We start from the raw sequence: 17,756 nt of genomic DNA, 5'->3' as shown, positions 1-17,756 counted from the left end.
CTTGGGCCCAGGAACGACTCCGGGAACTGGCCGAAGGATCATGCCCTCAGTATCCAGGGCTGGTCTCGCATCAGGGTCTTCTGCTGCACTACGGGCGCCTGTACATCCCACCAGGGCCGCTGCGGGCTGAGGTTCTCCGGATGACCCATGACGCTCCAGCGGCGGGGCACTTTGGGCGGTATCGGACCACCCATCTGGTAAGCCGTGAGTTTTGGTGGCCCCGTTTGAAGGCTGACGTGGCTCGCTACGTCGCTGGTTGTGACGTCTGCAGGCGGGCCAAGGGGCCTACCGGGCGACCCCCCGGCCTCCTTCAGCCGTTGCCGGTTCCACCACGTCCTTGGCACACAGTTTCTCTAGACTTTGTAGTGGAGTTACCCCCGTCTCGTGGCTGCACCTGCCTTCTAGTTTTCTCCGACCACTTCACGAAGATGGTGCACTGTGCCCCCTGCCCATCCATACCCTCAGCTAAGGAAACCGCGCAGCTGTACCTTCAGCATGTCTTCCGCCTGCATGGCCTACCTGAGCGTGTAGTATCCGACCGCGGCGTTCAGTTCACGTCCCGGTTTTGGCGTGCTTTGCACCAGGCCCTCGGAACAGAGGTCTGTCTCTCATCTGCTTACCACCCACAGACTGATGGCCAGACGGAACGGGCGAACGCAGTACTGGAACAGTACCTCCGGTGTTACTGCAGCTACCAGCAGGACGACTGGGTCGACCACCTAGCATTGGCGGAGTTCGCTTATAACAACGCGGTGAATGCGTCCACCCAGCAGACCCCGTTCCAAGCCAGTTATGGCCTTCATCCACGGTTGTTTCCGGATGTGCTGCCGGCATCTACGGTCCCTGCGGTGACAGAGTGGCTTCAGGAGCTCCAGTCCCAGCAACAGCTGTTGATGGAGCAGCTGCACCAGGCCAAGGAGGCGTACAAGGTCCAGGCCGACCGCCACCGCCAGGTGGGGCCGGAACTTCACGTCGGTGACTTGGTATGGCTTTCCACTCGCCACCTCCACCCTTCTCGACCTTCGCGGAAGCTGGACGCCCGGTTCACCGGCCCGTTCCCTATCGTGGACCAGGTCTCGCCTGTGGCATTCCGTCTCCGGTTGCCAGCAAACCTGAAGGTTCACCCGGTATTCCACAGGTCCCTTCTGAGTCCGGTGGCCCCACGCGACGAGTTCCACCCGGACCGTCCCCGACCGCAGCCAGTCTTGGTGCAGGGAGAGCCTGAGTACGAGGTGGAACGCATTCTGGACTCCCGATACCGCAGGGGAAGGCTGCAGTATCTCATTGACTGGAAGGGGTATGGGCCAGAGGACCGTTCCTGGGAACCAGCGGTCAACGTCCACGCACCTGCCTGCATCCGGGAGTTTCATGCAGCGTACCCCAGCAAGCCGGGTCCGGGCCCTCAAGTGAGGGGGGGGGCCTGGGAGGGGGGATGGTGTGATGGCCTGGGATTCCGAGTCTGAGAGTGATCCGGAGGAATCCCAGCCGGCGCAGGAGTCCCCGCCTCCAGGGCCGGCTGAACTGGGGCAAGGCCTAGTTGCTGAGGAAACTCAAGAGCAGGCACCAGGTGAAATCATTCAGGCCCCAGAGGTGCTGGAAGACTCAGTGGCTACAGGTGAGCCTCCCCCGGGGCCCAGTAACCCTTCGGCCTCTCCTGATCTGCAGAGGCTTAGGGCAGAGAGGCGAAGGGAACTGGTGTCTCCCAGGAGGAGTGCTCGCCTTAAGGCCAAGAGAGGCGGGGCTTCTGGGGGCCGGGACCGCCCCCGGCCTTAGAAGAAGATAAAGGTCAGGCAGCCCGGTCCCAGGTTGCGGGAGCAACGTCGTTGTGAAGTATCTGCTTTACCCAGTCCTTGTTCGGCACTCCCAGTGTGCCTGTTCCTCGCCCGGCTTCCTGCTTCTGCCTTACCAGTGTTCCTGTTCCCCGCCTGGACTCCTGCTCTGCCTTACCAGTGTTCCTGTTCCCCGCCTGGACTCCTGCTTTGCCTTACCAGTGTTCCTGTTCCCCGCCTGGACTCCTGCTTCTACCCTACCAGTGTTCCGGTTCCTCGCCTGGCTTCCTGCTTCTGCCCTACCATCGTTCCTGCTACCCCGCCCGGCTCCCTGTTGATCTTGGCCTACGGTAATAGTACCTCATCCCCCCTGGGACCAGCACAGGCTGCGAGGGCCACATGGGAGGGATGCAGGGGCCGGAAGGCAACATCTGGAGGCTACACCACAGCTTTACGCAACCCAAATCTATTGCCTTGGCACCACTTGCCATGGGTTGCTTCCCTGACCTATAGGGTCACTCTTTGGGGGGGTCTGCCAGAGGGAGAATCATAGAACTAGATTTCTTTCTGCAGGTCCTGTAAGATTTGGCGTTTTCACCCCCCTAAAGTTTTTGATTTGAGTTTCTACTGAAATGAGGCTGCATTTTAATGTTGTACTTTAATCTTGTTTTTAAGTTGTATTTTAATCCATTGTTTTTATACCTGGTGTTAGCCGCCCTGAGCCTGGCCTAGGCTGGGGAGGGTGGGGTATAAATAAAACTACTTCTTCTTCTTCTTCTTCTTCTTCTTCTTCTTCTTCTTATAGCAGTCATGTATAACATGACTGTTGGACCACAGAGCCTAGGGCTTGCCGATCAGAAGGTCGGCGGTTCGAATCCCCACAACCAGGTGAGCTCCCGTTGCTCGGTCCCTGCTCCTGCTAACTTAGCAGTTCGAAAGCATGTCAAAGTGTAAGTAGATAAATAGGTACCGCTCTGGCAGGAAGGTAAACGGCGTTTCCGTGCACTGCTCTGGTTCGCCAGAAGCGGCTTCGTCATGCTGGCCACACGACCGGAAGTTGTACGCCGGCTCCCTCGTCCATTAAAGCGAGATGAGCACCGCAAGCCCAGAGTCGGCCACGACTGGACCTAACGGTCAGGGGTCCCTTTACCTTTACAACATTCCTAGAGGGGACATGCCAGCCAGTAGAAAACTTCCTCTTTTCTTCTGGGTTGGGACAAACTTCCTCTGCATGTGACTAGAGGTGGGCGTGGCCTTACCTGCCCAGGTAACAAAAGGGCAAGGCAGGGAGCACACCTTCTCTTTCTCTCTTCTCCATCTTGCTTTCAACAAGTGAGTCTGCAGTCTGCAGTCACTTGGGACTAACACCCATATGGGGTAGTTCCACGTGTATACAGGTGAAACTCAAAAAATTAGAATATCATGGGAAAGTTCCTTTCTTTCACTAATTCAACTTCAAAGGTGAACCTAATATACGAGATCGACTCATGATATGCAAAGCGAGATATATCAAGCCTTGATTTGTTCTACAGGTGAAACTCGAAGAATTAGAATATCGTGGAAAAGTTCTTTTCTTTCCGTAATCCAACTTGATAGGTGAAACTAATATATGAGATAGACTCATCACACGCAAAGCGAGATATGTCAAGCCTTGATTTGTTATCATTGCGATGATCATGGCGTGCAGCTGATGAAAACCCCAAATTAACAATCTCAGAATATTAGAATATTCAAAGAAATCGGCAAAACAAGGATTGCAAATTGAGCAAGATTGGGCCTCTGAGAAGTAGAAGCAGATCTCGCTTTGCATGTCATGAGTGGATTTTTTTTTTTTAAAAAAGAAGACTGTTGTGTCATTATTGTTTTTAAGAGGGAACTAAAGGGGAATTTTTTCCAGGAACAACCCAATCTGGACAAGCCAGACTGGATTGTTTAACTCAAGAGATTCAAACGAATCTACCAACTAGTTTCCTGCCATATACAGGGAATGTGCTTTGCTACTAACCTACTAGTGTGAGTGAGAAAGGATAATATTTAATTAATATATCCTCTCCTAGTCCACGGGCAGCAAATCCCAGTGATATCAGCTGATTTCCTGGGGCAATTCATCATATCAGTGCTAAGTAGCTTTTGAATTCTTTCCCGGCTGGTTGTAATGTGCCAGAACTGCATCTGGAGAAATCATGATGAGCTGAAGATGTACTTGCTAATGCTAAATGACAGGAAGTCTGTTTCTGAGCACAATTCAAAGTGTTGGTGCTGACCTTTCAAGCCTTGGTCCAGTATACCTGAAGGAGTATCTCGACTCCCATTGTTCTGCCCGGACACTGAGGTCCAGCGCCGAGGGCCTTCTGGCGGTTCCCTCAATTCAAAGTGTTAGTGCTGACCTTTCAAGCCCTAAACAATATCTGAAGCAGCATCTCCACCCCCATCATTCTACCCAGATACTGAGGTTCAGCACTCAGGGCCTTCTGGTGGTTCCCTCCCTGTGAGAAGCCAAGTTACAGGGAACCAGGCAGAGGGCCTTCTCGGTGGTGGCGCCCGTCCTGTGGAACGCCCTCCCATCAGATGTCAAAGAAATAAACAACTACCAGACTTTTAGAAGACATCTGAAGGCAGCCCTGTTCAGGGAAGCTTTTAATGTTTAGCAGACCATTGTATTTTAATACTTTGTTGGAAGATGCCCAGAGTGTCTGGGGAGACCCAGCCAGATGGGCGGGGTATAAATAATAAATTCTTATTCTTATTCTTATTATACTTTATCTTCATTGCCATGACTTCTGCTCTTTGATTTACTGTGGCCATTTGGAATCCTGGCCCCATCACTGAAAGCGCATGCAGCTTCTCCCTATTTTTCATCGCCTGCCAGTTGGGGTACTTACTCCAATTAATCATAGAATCACAGAATGAGAGAATCATAGCATGAAGGGACCCCCAAAGGTCATCCAGTCCAACCCCTTGCCATGCAGGTTCTCAACTAGATCAAACATGACGGGTGGTCATCCGACCTCTGCTTAAAAACCTCCAAGGAAGGAGAGTCCACAACCTCCCGAGGGAGACTGATCCACTATCCAACAGCTCTTGCTGTCAGAAAGTTTCTATGTATGTTTAGTCAGAAGCTCCTTCCTTGTAACTTGAAGCCATGGGTTCGAGTTCGACCCTCCAGAGCAGGAGAAAACAATCTTCTTCCATCTTCCATGTGACAGCCCTTGAGATATTTGAAGATAGCTCTCCAGTCTCGTCTCAGTCTCCTCTTTTCTGTTCCTCATAAGGCTTGGCTTCCAGACCCTTGATCATTTTAGTCACCTTCCTCTGCACTGTGGGGTGTGAAACACAGAGCAGTCAAATACAACATTCCTTGTTTTCCTAGAGTGGACATGCAAGGGGATGTTTGGTCCAGCCAGTCAGAACTTCCTGTTCCTCCTGGCTGGAGCATCCTTCCTCTTGCCTGTGATAGAAGGTGGGCGTGACCTAACCTGTCCAGGTAACAAAAGAACGAATCACACAGCACCCTCCCTCTTTTTGACTCCCTCCTTCGTTGGACCAGCTTCTAGCTAGGACTGCTCTGCTAGCTCTCAGCTAGCAGCAGCACTGGGATTATCCCCCCATATGGGGTAGATCCACATGTACATATTTGTAACTGAGTCTGCCTTCAGGATTCCAACTGTGAACTGATGTGAGTAAACTTCTTTTATTGACTTTGAATAAGATTGTGGCATCTTTATTGTTTTAAGAGGGATTCAAGAGAACTTACCAGGAACATACAATTAAATCTGATACAGACTGAATTGTGTAATAGTGAGAAAGAAGGTACATTCATGCATATGTGGTGGGATTGTAAGAAAGTAAGGGGGTTTTGGGAGATGATATATAATGAACTAAAGAAAATGCTAAAATATAGCTTTGTTAAGAAACCAGAAACCTTCCTGCTGGGAATAACAAGAATGGACATAAATAGGAGAGACTGTAAACTTTTTCAGTATGCAATAACAGCAGCAAGAACATTGTTGGCCCAAAAATGGAAACAAGAAGAAGTACCGACTCTGGATGAATGGAGAACAAAATTAACAGACTATGCAGAACTGGACAAATTAACTGGGAAAATTAGATTCCAAAAGGATCACAGGTTTTTTGAGGACTGGGGAAAATTTACAGAGTATTTGAAAACTGTTTGTGAGGAATGTACAACGCTAGTGTGCTTTAAAGAAGCTTTGTGAAAATATAAGGAATATTGTAAGAAGGCAAATAAGGACAGAAATATAGTATTTAATGGCAATATTAAAATTAAGGAATGTGAAGATAGGATTTTAACTATGAATGATTGTCAGAAAAGTTGAGGGAGGTCCAATAAGCTAAAATATGTGATGTGTAAATTGATATGATTGGAGTTCTTTATGGAAAAATTTTAATAAAAAATTATATATTAAAAAAAAAAGAAGCTCACACGAGCCTGCAATCAGCTATCTGTTGTGCGTGCAAAAAGGGGAATGTAAACTCTGCTAAGTACAGTGGTGCCCCGCAAGACGAACGCCTCGCAAGACAGAAAACCCGCTAGACGAAAGGGTTTTCCGTTTTGGAGGCGCTTCGCAAAACGAATTTCCCTATGGGCTTGCTTCGCAAGACAAAAATGTCTTGCGAGTTCCTGCGGGGTTTTTCCCCTTTCCCCCCCTTTTCCTAAGCCGCTAAGCCGCTTCTCAGCTGATCTGCTAAAAGCCGCTAAACCGCTAATAGTGCTAATCTGCTAAGCTGTCAATGAGCTTGCTTCACAAGATGAAAAAACCGCTATACGAAGAGCCTCACGGAACGGATTAATTTCGTCTTGCGAGGCACCACTGTAAAGGAACTTGCTAGCACAAGTTAGGAAGGATATTAATAAATAATATATCCTCTCCTGCCACCCTGAACATTCCCACACCGACAGGAAGAACCTTCTAAGTCTCCGCCATTCCCGATGCAAATCGGGGGCAGCTCACAGCAATATTAAAAGCAGAAACTGCAAACAGGATTCTCCAGCTGGAGGCAGACACATATAATAACCTCCAAAGCCTAACGGCTTTGAGAAGAGGGCTGATTTCGATTTGGCGGTAGATGGTCTTAACATTTTAATAACGTTTCTCATCCCCTGCCATGTCGTAAAAGTTGCGTTCAAAGAGGAGTCTCTGCGACGGAGCAATAAAAAGCGAATGCAGATTTATATACCTGCCCAGGATTAACAGCTTCTCTCCTTAGCATGTCTGATGGGTTTGATTCGTCAGCCAGCTACCTCGATGGTACTCATCCGTCTCTTTGGGTCCCAGGCTTTGATGTATTTATAGCAAACGAGTCTGATCAAATTATTATTATTATTTATTATTTACTGAATTTATATACTGCCCTATACCCAGAGGTCTCAGGGCGTTTCACAGAATAAAATTGTTCAAGGATGAGATGTAATGCAAAAAAAGTCCTCTTTTTTATGGGATTTCCGTACAGGGATTTATTGATTCACACTATTTCTTTTCCAATATCTATCTATCTATCTATCTATCTATCTATCTATCTATCTATCTAAGCGGTATACAGAAAATGAAAGCAACAACAGACAACTTAAATCACAACAAACACCACAAGAGCACACTGCTCTCGTTCAAAAATGTCATGTTATTCCATTGCTAATACATGTAAAGCAATATCAGGTCTTTTGCGCTGGGACACAACCTATTTGGCCAAGTGCAATTTCAGAAAAGGTTCTGTTCAGTCTGAGACTGATACAGGCTAAAGCAAAACCGCAAAGGTTTCTGCGCAGTTGGGTAGGATATGATTCCATGAACCATGGCTCAAAATACAGTACATACATCTATTTGCTAGAAATAGATATATCTCTATGGATTCCAGAGACCACACAGACTTCTGACAATTGCCTCACTCTCTGTTTGTTATCTGCATAGATGAGTCACAATCAGGCCAGATTAATACATTAATAAAAATAAAAAGAGAGGACATTTATAAATATGTAACAATGCTCTTTTAAGGGCTTACCTGCACCAATGTTCCAGGGGATAAGCTCGGTGATATGCTTTCTTGTATATTTCTTTATTTTTGTTATATATATATATATTTGTGTGCGTGTGCATAAGAGTTGGGGGTTTTAAGCTGCATGCCAGACTCTTCTAACCCCTGGATGCAGCAAATGTTAAAATATAAGCCAGTCTGGCTTCCTGGAGAGATGATCGCTTGGGTGATGGGCCATTCAGGTGTGAGACAGCGAATGGATGGGACCCCCTTTCTCAGTAGACAAAGCCAGAGTTGAGTTTGACAGTGACTTGGGTCAGAGAAGGAGCAGCAAGTTGGAGTGAGAGTCCGAACATGTTTGACTAAACTGAAAACTATGGAGAAACCTGGTCTGAATAGAGATATTGGATTCTTGTCTCATTGCACATGCTAAAGCTATTTTTGGTCATCTGCATACTATCCCTGGCTTTTTCCTGTAGGACTAATTGCAGTCGTTAACAGTCGTCAACAGGTTTATGTGTGTGGTACGGAAGCTGTACTACCCAGGACAGGATGGGGTTGTGCAGAGTTGTGAAGGCAGCAGAGAGCATTGTTGGCTGCCCACTCTCCACCTTAGAGCAGATTTATGCCACAAGGGGCCAGAGGAAGGCACTGGACATAGTAAAAGATCCATCGCATCCTGGTCACTGTCTCTTCGAGCTCCTGCCGTCGGGACGGAGATACAGGACGATGAAGACAAGAACGAGCCGTCTCAAGAACAGCTTCTGCTCCAGAGCGATCTCGGCCCCGAATGGGAAACCTGGACTTTGAAAGTCATCTCATCTTCCTTGCTGTATTATACTGTATTGTTTTAATGAGTGTTTTTATAGTTGTTCTGATTTTGTGTGGAGTGCCCTACCTGGGTGGATGGAGCAGCCAAGTAATTTTCGTTGTTCCCGAGAGGGGGCAATGACAATAAAGATGATATTATTATTATTATTATTATTATTATTATTATTATTATTATTATTACCATGCCCATTGAGTCAATCACCCATCTCCTACTACCCTCCTGAGAAAAACCCCTCCCCACCCTCCCACTATATATAAGGGTCCGGTGAATTCTGTTTCAGTGTACAGTGGTATCTCGGGTTACAGATGCCTCAGGTTACAGACGCTTCAGGTTACAGACTCCGCTAACCCAGAAATAGTACCTCGGGTTAAGAACTTTGCTTTAGGATGAGACCAGAAATCGTGTGGCGGCGGTGCAGCGGCAGCGGGAGGCCCCATTAGCTAAAGTGGTGCTTCAGGTTAAGAACAGTTTCAGGTTAAGAACGGACCTCCAGAACGAATTACAGTGGACCCGAGGTACCACTGTATCTGAAGAAGTGTGCATGCACACGAAAGCTTATACCCCGAACAAATTAGCTGGTCTCTAAGGTGCTACTGGACAATTTTTAAATTGTTTTGCATGAGACCAGCTCAGCTTGTTGTTGTTGTTTAGTTGTTTAGTTGTGTCCAACTCTTTGTGACCCCCTGGACCAGAGCATGCCAGGCACTCCTGTCTTCCACTGCCTCCCGCAGTTTGGTCAAACTCTTGCTGGTAGCTTCGAGAACACTGTCCCACCATCTCGTCCTCTGTCGTCCCCTTCTCCTTGCGCCCTCCATCTTCCCCAACATCAGGGTCTTTTCCAGGGAGTCTTCTCTTCTCATGAGAGGGCCAAAGTCTTGGAGCCTCAGCTTCAGGATCTGTCCTTCCAGGGAGCACTCAGGGCTGATTTCCTTCAGAATGGAGAGGTTTGATCTTCTTGCAGTCCATGGGACTCTCAAGAGTCTCCTCCAGCACCAGAATTCCAAAGCATCCATTCTTCGGTGATCTGCCTTCTTTATGGTCCAGACTTAGTTGGTCTCTAAGGCGCTAAGGGATGCAGGTGGCACTGTGGGTTAAACGACAGAGCCTATGACTTGCTGGTCAGCAGTTCGAATCCCCGTGATGGGGTGAGCTCCCATTGCTCGGACCCAGCTCCTGCAAGCCTAGCAGTTCGAAAGCACATCAACACGTTTCTTCTGGGTTCTGTGCTGTTCTGCTGTTCTGCAAAAGCTAAATGTCTGTTTTTCTCCTTGGCTCTTGCAGGCCTCTCCTTCTACACCCGAGTGATCGAGAACTGTGAGGATGAAGCTCCATTTGATGAGGTAAGTAAGGAGGAGGGGGTTTTTTTATCTGCAGCAAGGAGTGTTTGGGAACACCCCTGCCTTAGACTTAAGTTCTCAAAATGTGTGGTACAGCCTCCTGGTGGGCAATGGGTTTCTCTAGGGGGGTGCTAAGAGGCAAGGGGGCAGCAGGGGGTTGCTGGAGGTGTGAATGACTTTTCTGAAAAGCTGGCATCGCTGGATCAATTGCCGTATTTTTCGCTCCATAAGATGCACCTAGTTTTTAGAGGAGGAAAACAAGAAAAAAATATATTCTGAATGAAACAGTGGATGTATGATTTTTGTGGTTCATGCTGTGGCCACAGACATGTGACTTGACGTGAATTTGGGGTGACCCAATGCAAAAATCCTGAGGATCCATGGGCTTTTACCTCCCCCCTCCCAGGCAGCCTCCACTAGCGTCCCTTATCTCTCTTCTGATCCCACCGATCAACACTCCCTTCCCTCTTGTTTGCCTTAGTGTCTTTTCCTTAGCTGGAGCAGTTTCTTGCTCCTCCTTTTCTTCTAATTTCTCTCCTTATTGCTTTAATCTTCTTGTCCCCCCCCCTTTGCAAGTTTGCTGTCTTTACCTCCTGCCTCCCAGGCAGCCTCCTTTATCTCTAGCGTCCCTTATCTCGCTCCCCGATCGGCAAACAGTCAGCGGCTTTGTTTCAACTCCCACTTCCCGCTTTCAAAAAGAAAAGCATGATCTGCTTTTTGCCCCTGGGCAATTTGGCTCCAAGGACCACACATTAGCTCCATAAGAAGCACAGACAGTTGCCCTTACTTTTTAGGAAGAAAAAAGTGCGTCTTATGGGGTGAAAAATACGGTAATCCATTTTGTGAAGTTAATTAAACCAGATAGTTCTGACTGGATAGGATCATCGTCATCGTCATGCAATTAATTGTTACTGTTTTCGATTTTATGATGTGGTTCTCTTCCTTAGTGGATTATGCAAACTGCTATTCTGAATAATGCTTTTTATAGGGTACAGGGCACCGGGCATGAGTTTATGGAACCAAGCCACTGGCAGCTCCAAAATATTTGGGAACCACTGGACGAAGGGATGTTGGGCAAGGTTTAAAGTGCTGGTTTGGAACACCCTAAACCGTTTGGAACTAGGGTGGTGAAACAAACTCCTGTTTGTCAAGTGAGATGGCTGCCTGACTTTTACCATCCAAAGCGAGGCTGGTGGCAAACAGGAGCAGGGCGGGGTCTTTGGCATGGTGGCACCAAGACTTTGGAATCATCTTGCCAGGGGAGAACACTCAACCCTTATTTTGATGGGACTTTAAAAACGTTCTTAGGTGTGTCTTGGTAGGGATGAAGGTGAGAGGGACAGAGATCTCTAGGGAGTTGTTTTCTTCTTTGCAATTCTGCATTTTTAAAAAAATTCTATTTTATAGTGTGTGCAAATATCAGTGCTTTTTCTTTTCTGGAATGGATCGTTTGACTTGCACCATCCGCTTTGTTGTGGGAAGGCTAGAGTGTACAGTTTTAAAAACAATGTCGAGTTATACAATGCCTGCCTTTCCCCTTGGCACAAATTTCAGAGAATCTTAGAATGGGAAGGGATCCAATGGGTCATCTAGGAAGAAGTAAGGACACACCTGAATTGAACCAGATGACCGTTCTGAACCCTACAATTCTATGATTCTATGATGTTTCACCTGGCAGGTGTATCACAGGTAATGTGCTCAGAAGAGTCCCTGCAAAGATATTCCCATTTCCCAGAAAGTTCAGTCCTATCCTTGCATCCTTGGTTTATGTGCGGAAGGGAGAAAGTATGAAATATCAGGAAGTAACGCAACAGTTTTCAGGCAGGATGATTGCCCAGATGTTCTGTGGGCTGAGAAAATATCTGTGTGCATCCTTCGGATGTAGAAATGATGTGTCAGACAGATTTTTGAAACCTCCCTTTTTTACAGGTTTTGAAAGCTGGAGAAGAAAATGTACTGAATATTTGAACCAGCTGCTGGTTTCTAAAGAGGCAACAGAGCCACAGCAGCTGGGTAGAAAAGTTTGCAAAAAAAAGAGGTTTCTAAAATGATGCCTTGCATGGAGAAAGAGGATGGAGGAAGGCTTTTGTCTCTCTCTCTCTCTCACTCGTGGGCATCTTGGGAAGCTAAATGTTTGAAGATCCAGAGCAGAGAAAAGAAAGGACTTTTCCATGCAGTGCATAGTTAACCTGTGGAACTCCCTGCCACAGGAGGCAGTCATGGCCAACAACTTGGATGGCTTTAAATGAGGACTGGACAATTTCATGGAGGGCTGGTTTGCTGCGGCTCCACCGTCGGAGGCAGCGACACGTCTGAATCTCATTTGCTGGAAACTGCAGGAGGGAAGAGGGCTCTGGTGCTCAGGTCGCAGAATCATTTGCAGAGTAGGAAGGGACCCTGAGGGTCATCTAGTCCAACCCCCTGCAATGCAGGAATCTCAGGTAAAGCATTCGTGACAGCCTTTCCGAAGGGGTTTCCCATTAGGCCAGCCTTGGGACCTGTGGGTCCCAAGATGTTGTTGGACTACAACTCCCATCACCCCAGAGCTCAGGGATGATGGGAGTTTTAGTCCAACAACATCTGGGGACCCACACGTTGAGAACTGCTGCATTAGGGCATCTGGTTGGCCACTGTGAGAACAGGATGCTGGACTAGGTGGGCCGCTGGCCTGATCCTGCAGGCCCTTCTTACCATCTCAAATAACTAGGGAATTGTAAAGGTAAAGGGACACCTGACCATTAGGTCCAGTCGTGGCCGACTCTGGGGTTGCGGCGCTCATCTTGCTTTATTGGCCAAGGCAGCCAGCGTACAGCTTCCGGGTCATGTGGCCAGCAGAGCAGCACACAGAAACGCCGTTTACCTTCCCACCAGAGCGGTATCTATTTATCTACTTGCACTCTGATGTGCTTTCGAACTGCTAGGTTGGCAGGAGCAGGGACTGAGCAACGGGAGCTCACCCTGTCGCGGGGATTTGAACTGCCGACCTTCTGATCGGCAAGTCCTAGGCTCTGTGGTTTAACCCACAGCACCACCCGCATCCCTCTAGGGAATTGTACTTCATGCCACGTCTGTGTGGGCCGGTTGGGGTTCCATGGAGGGGATGAGTAATGGGCACTCTGCGCATGCTCCAAAGGAAACTTCTTTTTTTTAAAAAAAATTCCTTCACACCCACCCACCCACACTCTGGCTGGAATGAGCCTTTGGCAGCAGCCAACTCAAAGCAGACTCCCATCCCTGACCCTGACACACCTGTGAGATGGTGGCTAATTCCTCTGCTGTTGCTCCCAAAGTTTCTCTGCCGAGTTTTGCGTCTGCAAAGCTGATTTTCCTCCTCTTGTTACATAAACCTCCGGTGCTGCAAACCTTACATAACAGCCTCCCTCAGAGAGCCGCTTGGCAAGTTCTTAAAAACACTCAGGTTGCAGGAGACAGGTCCCCCTGGTTTTCCCTTCTTCCACCTCTTTTCTCTCTCTCGCTCTCTCCCCTCCTCCTCCTGCCACTTTGCAGCAGATCCGAATTCTCCTCTGCTGCAAAAAGCTCCTTTTCGCTTGCAACCTTCGGAACCAGTCAGCTGTATGCAGAGGTGTCAATGTTGAAGGAGGCGAGGGGGTTGCTCCTTGCCTCAATGCCACTTTGAGGTTTGGATCCGGCAACAAGGGGGCAGAAATTCATTCCCTTATTTGCACTCCCCAAACCGACATGTGCAAACCAGAATTCAACAGCTGCCCTTTGAAAAATCTGTGCTTTCCTGAATTTTCTGTGTAATAAATGAAAATCTGCCCTTATTCCCTTATGGGGGACACAAGAGCCCTTACAGAGTTCTTTACAGGTTCTCCATCGGTCGGAGAAAATAACAGAGGCCAGCCAGAGAATATTGAGAAGCAAAGCAGCTCGTAAGCCTGATCTTTATTGAACTGTTGCAACAGGGTGCTCCCCTCACACGCAGGAAAGGAGGAGGACCCAGAACAAAGGTGTGCCTGCCCTGGAGTCCAAGACTACCCCCAGAAAAATCATACATACATCACAGAAGGGGCGGTCTACAACAGAAATCTGAGTGCATTGTTTATCTCCCATCTGGCAGGTTACCTATTAATGCTCACTTGATTGGATACCCTGTTAAGCCTGGCCAGTCCTGTAGTGACAAATACTTAGTTCCTGAGCCAGGTCACAGGCTCACCCTATTCATACACAGATATACCCTTAAGACCGGTTTTGTGAATGACAAGACAATGGGGATGCTTTCCCATTTTCCTTTGACCTTGCAGAGAAAACATTTGGTCAGTTTGGGAGCCAAAATGGCTCCAGGGCTGTTTTCCTTTGCTGCCTCAGACATGTGGCCCATACATTTATGTACATGTTTGCCTGGCACATCCATGAACATTTATTATATATATATATATAAGGCCTTAATTTTTTTTTCATCTGCAACACAGTTTCCTTGAGTAAAGCAGGTGTCCCCCCTAAAGTGCATGTTAGGGAGAACATGAGCAGGAAATATTTGTGTTGGTGAAAGCAATGCACAAAAATGCATTATGTTAGGGGTAATCTCATTGCAAAAAGGCATATATTTTCCACACAAAAAAGTATTTGCGAAGTGAAATGCACACACAAATATTGGTGGATTTTGATGAGGACTTCTTAAAAAAAATAATCACAGACTGATGTGGAAATGGGGAGCACTGAAAGACTGGAAAAATAAGAAACCCCTGATTTTTTTTTTTGTTACAAGTTTGACTAATGTAGAATTAAGAAAATTTCAGCTGAGTTCTTGCTGGGAAAACCCCACCAGGAAGTTTGAACTGCCCACAAGTCATTTTCTTTGAGTGAGGCTTGCAGAGAACCCCTTACAACCAAGATGAAAGCAGAAAGGAAGACACATGACCTTATCATTTATCAGAGCTGAGCTGTAGCATCGAAGTTGCCTTTGTTCCAAACCCCAATCTTAATTGGACTTTTGTAACGATGTGTTTGATCACTTTCACATTCTCGTTTATCTTGCATGCTCATCTTAATTGGCACCCGCGCCTAAGGGGTCCTTCTGCTAGGCCAGAAAGGGTAACATTTGCAGAATGACATGGTCACATCCTAGCCACCCCAAGCTCCCTATCCTCCTGTTCCCAGTTGAGTTACTCAAAGAAAGCCGAATTCCCACCCCCACATTCCTGCCACGTATCAAACAGCCTCCAAAGGTTCCCCAGGTTTCTCTGAAGCCGCCTTTGGTAGATTGATGTTCAAGCTCTCGGTGTCAGAGTGTTTAAGATGATCTGAGACCACACAGAGTTCACGCAATAGGAAAGGAGTTTGCTGAAATGGAATTACAGTTACAGAAAACCTGGTTTATTCTCTGGAGCAAAATTGACAAAACAAAATAGATAAAAGCCTGTTTCAAAATGTGGTTGGCGAGTCCTGCTTCATTAAGGGGATCCTTTGCTCATTGGATGGGAAGCGGGTGGCGCTATGGGTTAAACCACAGAGCCTAGGACTTGCTGATCAGAAGGTCGGCGGTTCGAATCCCCGCAATGGGGTGAGCTCCTGTTGCTTGGTCCCTGCTCCTGCCCACCTAGCAGTTCGAAAGCACAAAGTGCAAGTAGATAAATAGGTACCACTCTGGCGGGAAGGTAAACGGTGTTTCCGTGCACTGCTCTGGTTCGCCAGAAGCTGCTTAGTCATGCTGGCCACATGACCCGGAAGCTGTACGCCAGCTTGTGCGCTCCATCTTTCCCAACATCAGGGTCTTTTCCAGGGAGTCTTCTCTTCTCATGAGGTGGCCAAAGTCTTGGAACCTCAGCTTCAGGATCTGTCCTTCTAGTGAGCACTCAGGGCTGATTTCCTTCAGAATGGAGAGGTTTGGTCTTCTTGCAGTCCATGGGACTCTCAAGAGTCTCCTCCAGCACCAGAATTCAAAAGCATCCATTCTTCGGCGATCAGCCTTCTTTATGGTCCAGACTTGGTTGGTCTCTAAGGTGCTAAGGGACGCAGGTGGCGCTGTGGGTTAAACCACAGAGCCTAGGACTTGCTGATCAGAAGGTTGGCGGTTCAAATCCCCGCGACAGGGTGAGCTCCCGTTTCTCGGTCCCTGCTCCTGCCCACCTAGCAGTTGGGTCAAAGTACAAGTAGATAAATAGGTACCGCTCTGGCGGGGAGGTAAACGGCGTTTCCGTGCGCTGCTCTGATTCACCAGAAGCGGCTTAGTCATGCTGGCCACATGACCCGGAAGCTGTACGCCGGCTCCCTTGGCCAGTAAAGCGAGATGAGCGCCGCAAGCCCAGAGTCAGCCACGACTGGACCTAATGGTCAGGGGTCCCTTTACCTTTTCCTCTTGCTCATTGGGCGGTGGTGAAATGGCAAATGATATGCACCGTAATTTCACGTTTGGAGAGGGAGGGTCCGTTCTTACCAAGCAGAGTGATTTCCCCTTCCAAACTAGAATGCCTTGGAGAGGCCGCCGGCAAAGTTTTGACAGGCTTCTGGGTTTGCTCAAACGCCAAAAAGAGCCTCCCAAAAGTCAATTCTGGGTTGCCCAGCAACCAGCAGGCCGCCAAAGCCCAGATGGATGAACAGATGAACAGAAGCAGCTGCCTCGCATTCATTCAGGAGGCCAATTTAAGTCTCCTCTCCCTCCTTCTGGAAAAGCAAAAAGTAGTCAAGCCTGTGATGGGAGGATTTCAGGGGGTTATTCCTGCTGGGAAGGGGGTTGGACTAGATGACCCCTGGTTCCCTTCCAGCCCTACGATTCTTTGACTCTAGTACAGCCCAGCACATCAAAGGCAAGGAGACCCGGGCTGGAGACTTCCCTCCATCCAATGGGTTGCAACCTGGCCACTTTTGGAGGGCCCTCTCCACTCTGTTAAGAATGAGGGACCTGTGGGGCATGGCTCAGGGTGGCCAAAAATAAGAATGTCTGTCATTTGCTGTTGCCTCCCCTTGTTCCTTGGCACCCAAAACGTTCAACCAGATAGCAGAAACCTGGGAAGAAAGAGCACCAATCCTCACATCAAACTCAGAATAGAAGAAGAGCTTGCTGGATTAAGCCTGTGGCCCATCTAATCCCAGCATCCTTTTCTTGTGGAATGTAATCCACTGGGAGCAGTCAAGTACAACATTCCTTGTTTTCCTAGAGTGGACATGCAGGGGGATGTTTGGTCCAGCCAGTTAAAACTTCCTGTTTCTCCTGGGCTGGAGCATCCTTCCTTTTGCATGTGATAGAAGGTGGGCATGACCTAACCTGTCCGAGAAACAAAAGAACGAGTCACGCAACACACCTCTTTTTGACTCCCTTCTTCGTTGGACCAGCTTTTAGCTAGGACTGCTCTGCTAGCTCTCAGCTAGCAGCAGCACTGGGATTATTCCCCCACATATGGGGTAGATCCACATGTACATATTTGTAACTAAGTCTGCCTTCAGGAATCCAACTGTGAACTGATGTGAGTAAACGTCTTTTATTGACTTTGAATAAGATTGTGGCGTCTTTACTCTATTATGAGGGATTCAAGGGAACATTTCAGGAACTATACAATTCAATCTGAGACAGACTGAATTGTGTAATAGAGAGAGGCTTACACGAGCCTGCAACCAGCTATCTGCTGGGCATGTAGAAAGGGGAATGTAACTCTGCTAAGTAAAGGAACTTGCTAACACAAATTAGGGAATATATTAATAAACAATATGTCCTCTCCTGCCACCCTGAACATTCCCACAGTTCTCAAAGTGGCCAACTAGATGCTCATTATGGGAAACCCACAAGCAGGATCCGAGCATAGGAGCCCTCTGTCTTCCTGAAGTTTCCAGTAACTGGCATTCAGAAGAATTGTTGCCTCTGGCTATGCA

At 47.9% G+C, this 17,756-nt stretch overlaps 1 protein-coding gene across 1 annotated transcript in view; it reads left to right on the top strand.

Annotated features, from left to right (window-relative positions):
* The window catches only part of OTOF (otoferlin), a 203,173-nt gene that overhangs the window by 15,909 nt on the left and 169,508 nt on the right, over window positions 1-17,756 (top strand). The window contains exon 2 of the mRNA XM_081854518.1: window positions 9,874-9,932. Coding sequence (XP_081710644.1) covers window positions 9,874-9,932 — 59 coding nt within the window. The remainder of the gene's footprint in view (window positions 1-9,873; window positions 9,933-17,756) is intronic.

The sequence above is a fragment of the Podarcis erhardii genome, assembly GCF_964252035.2.
Source record: "Podarcis erhardii genome assembly, chromosome: 3".
Lineage (NCBI taxonomy): Eukaryota > Metazoa > Chordata > Lepidosauria > Squamata > Lacertidae > Podarcis > Podarcis erhardii.
This window is presented reverse-complemented; position numbering and strand designations above follow the sequence as displayed.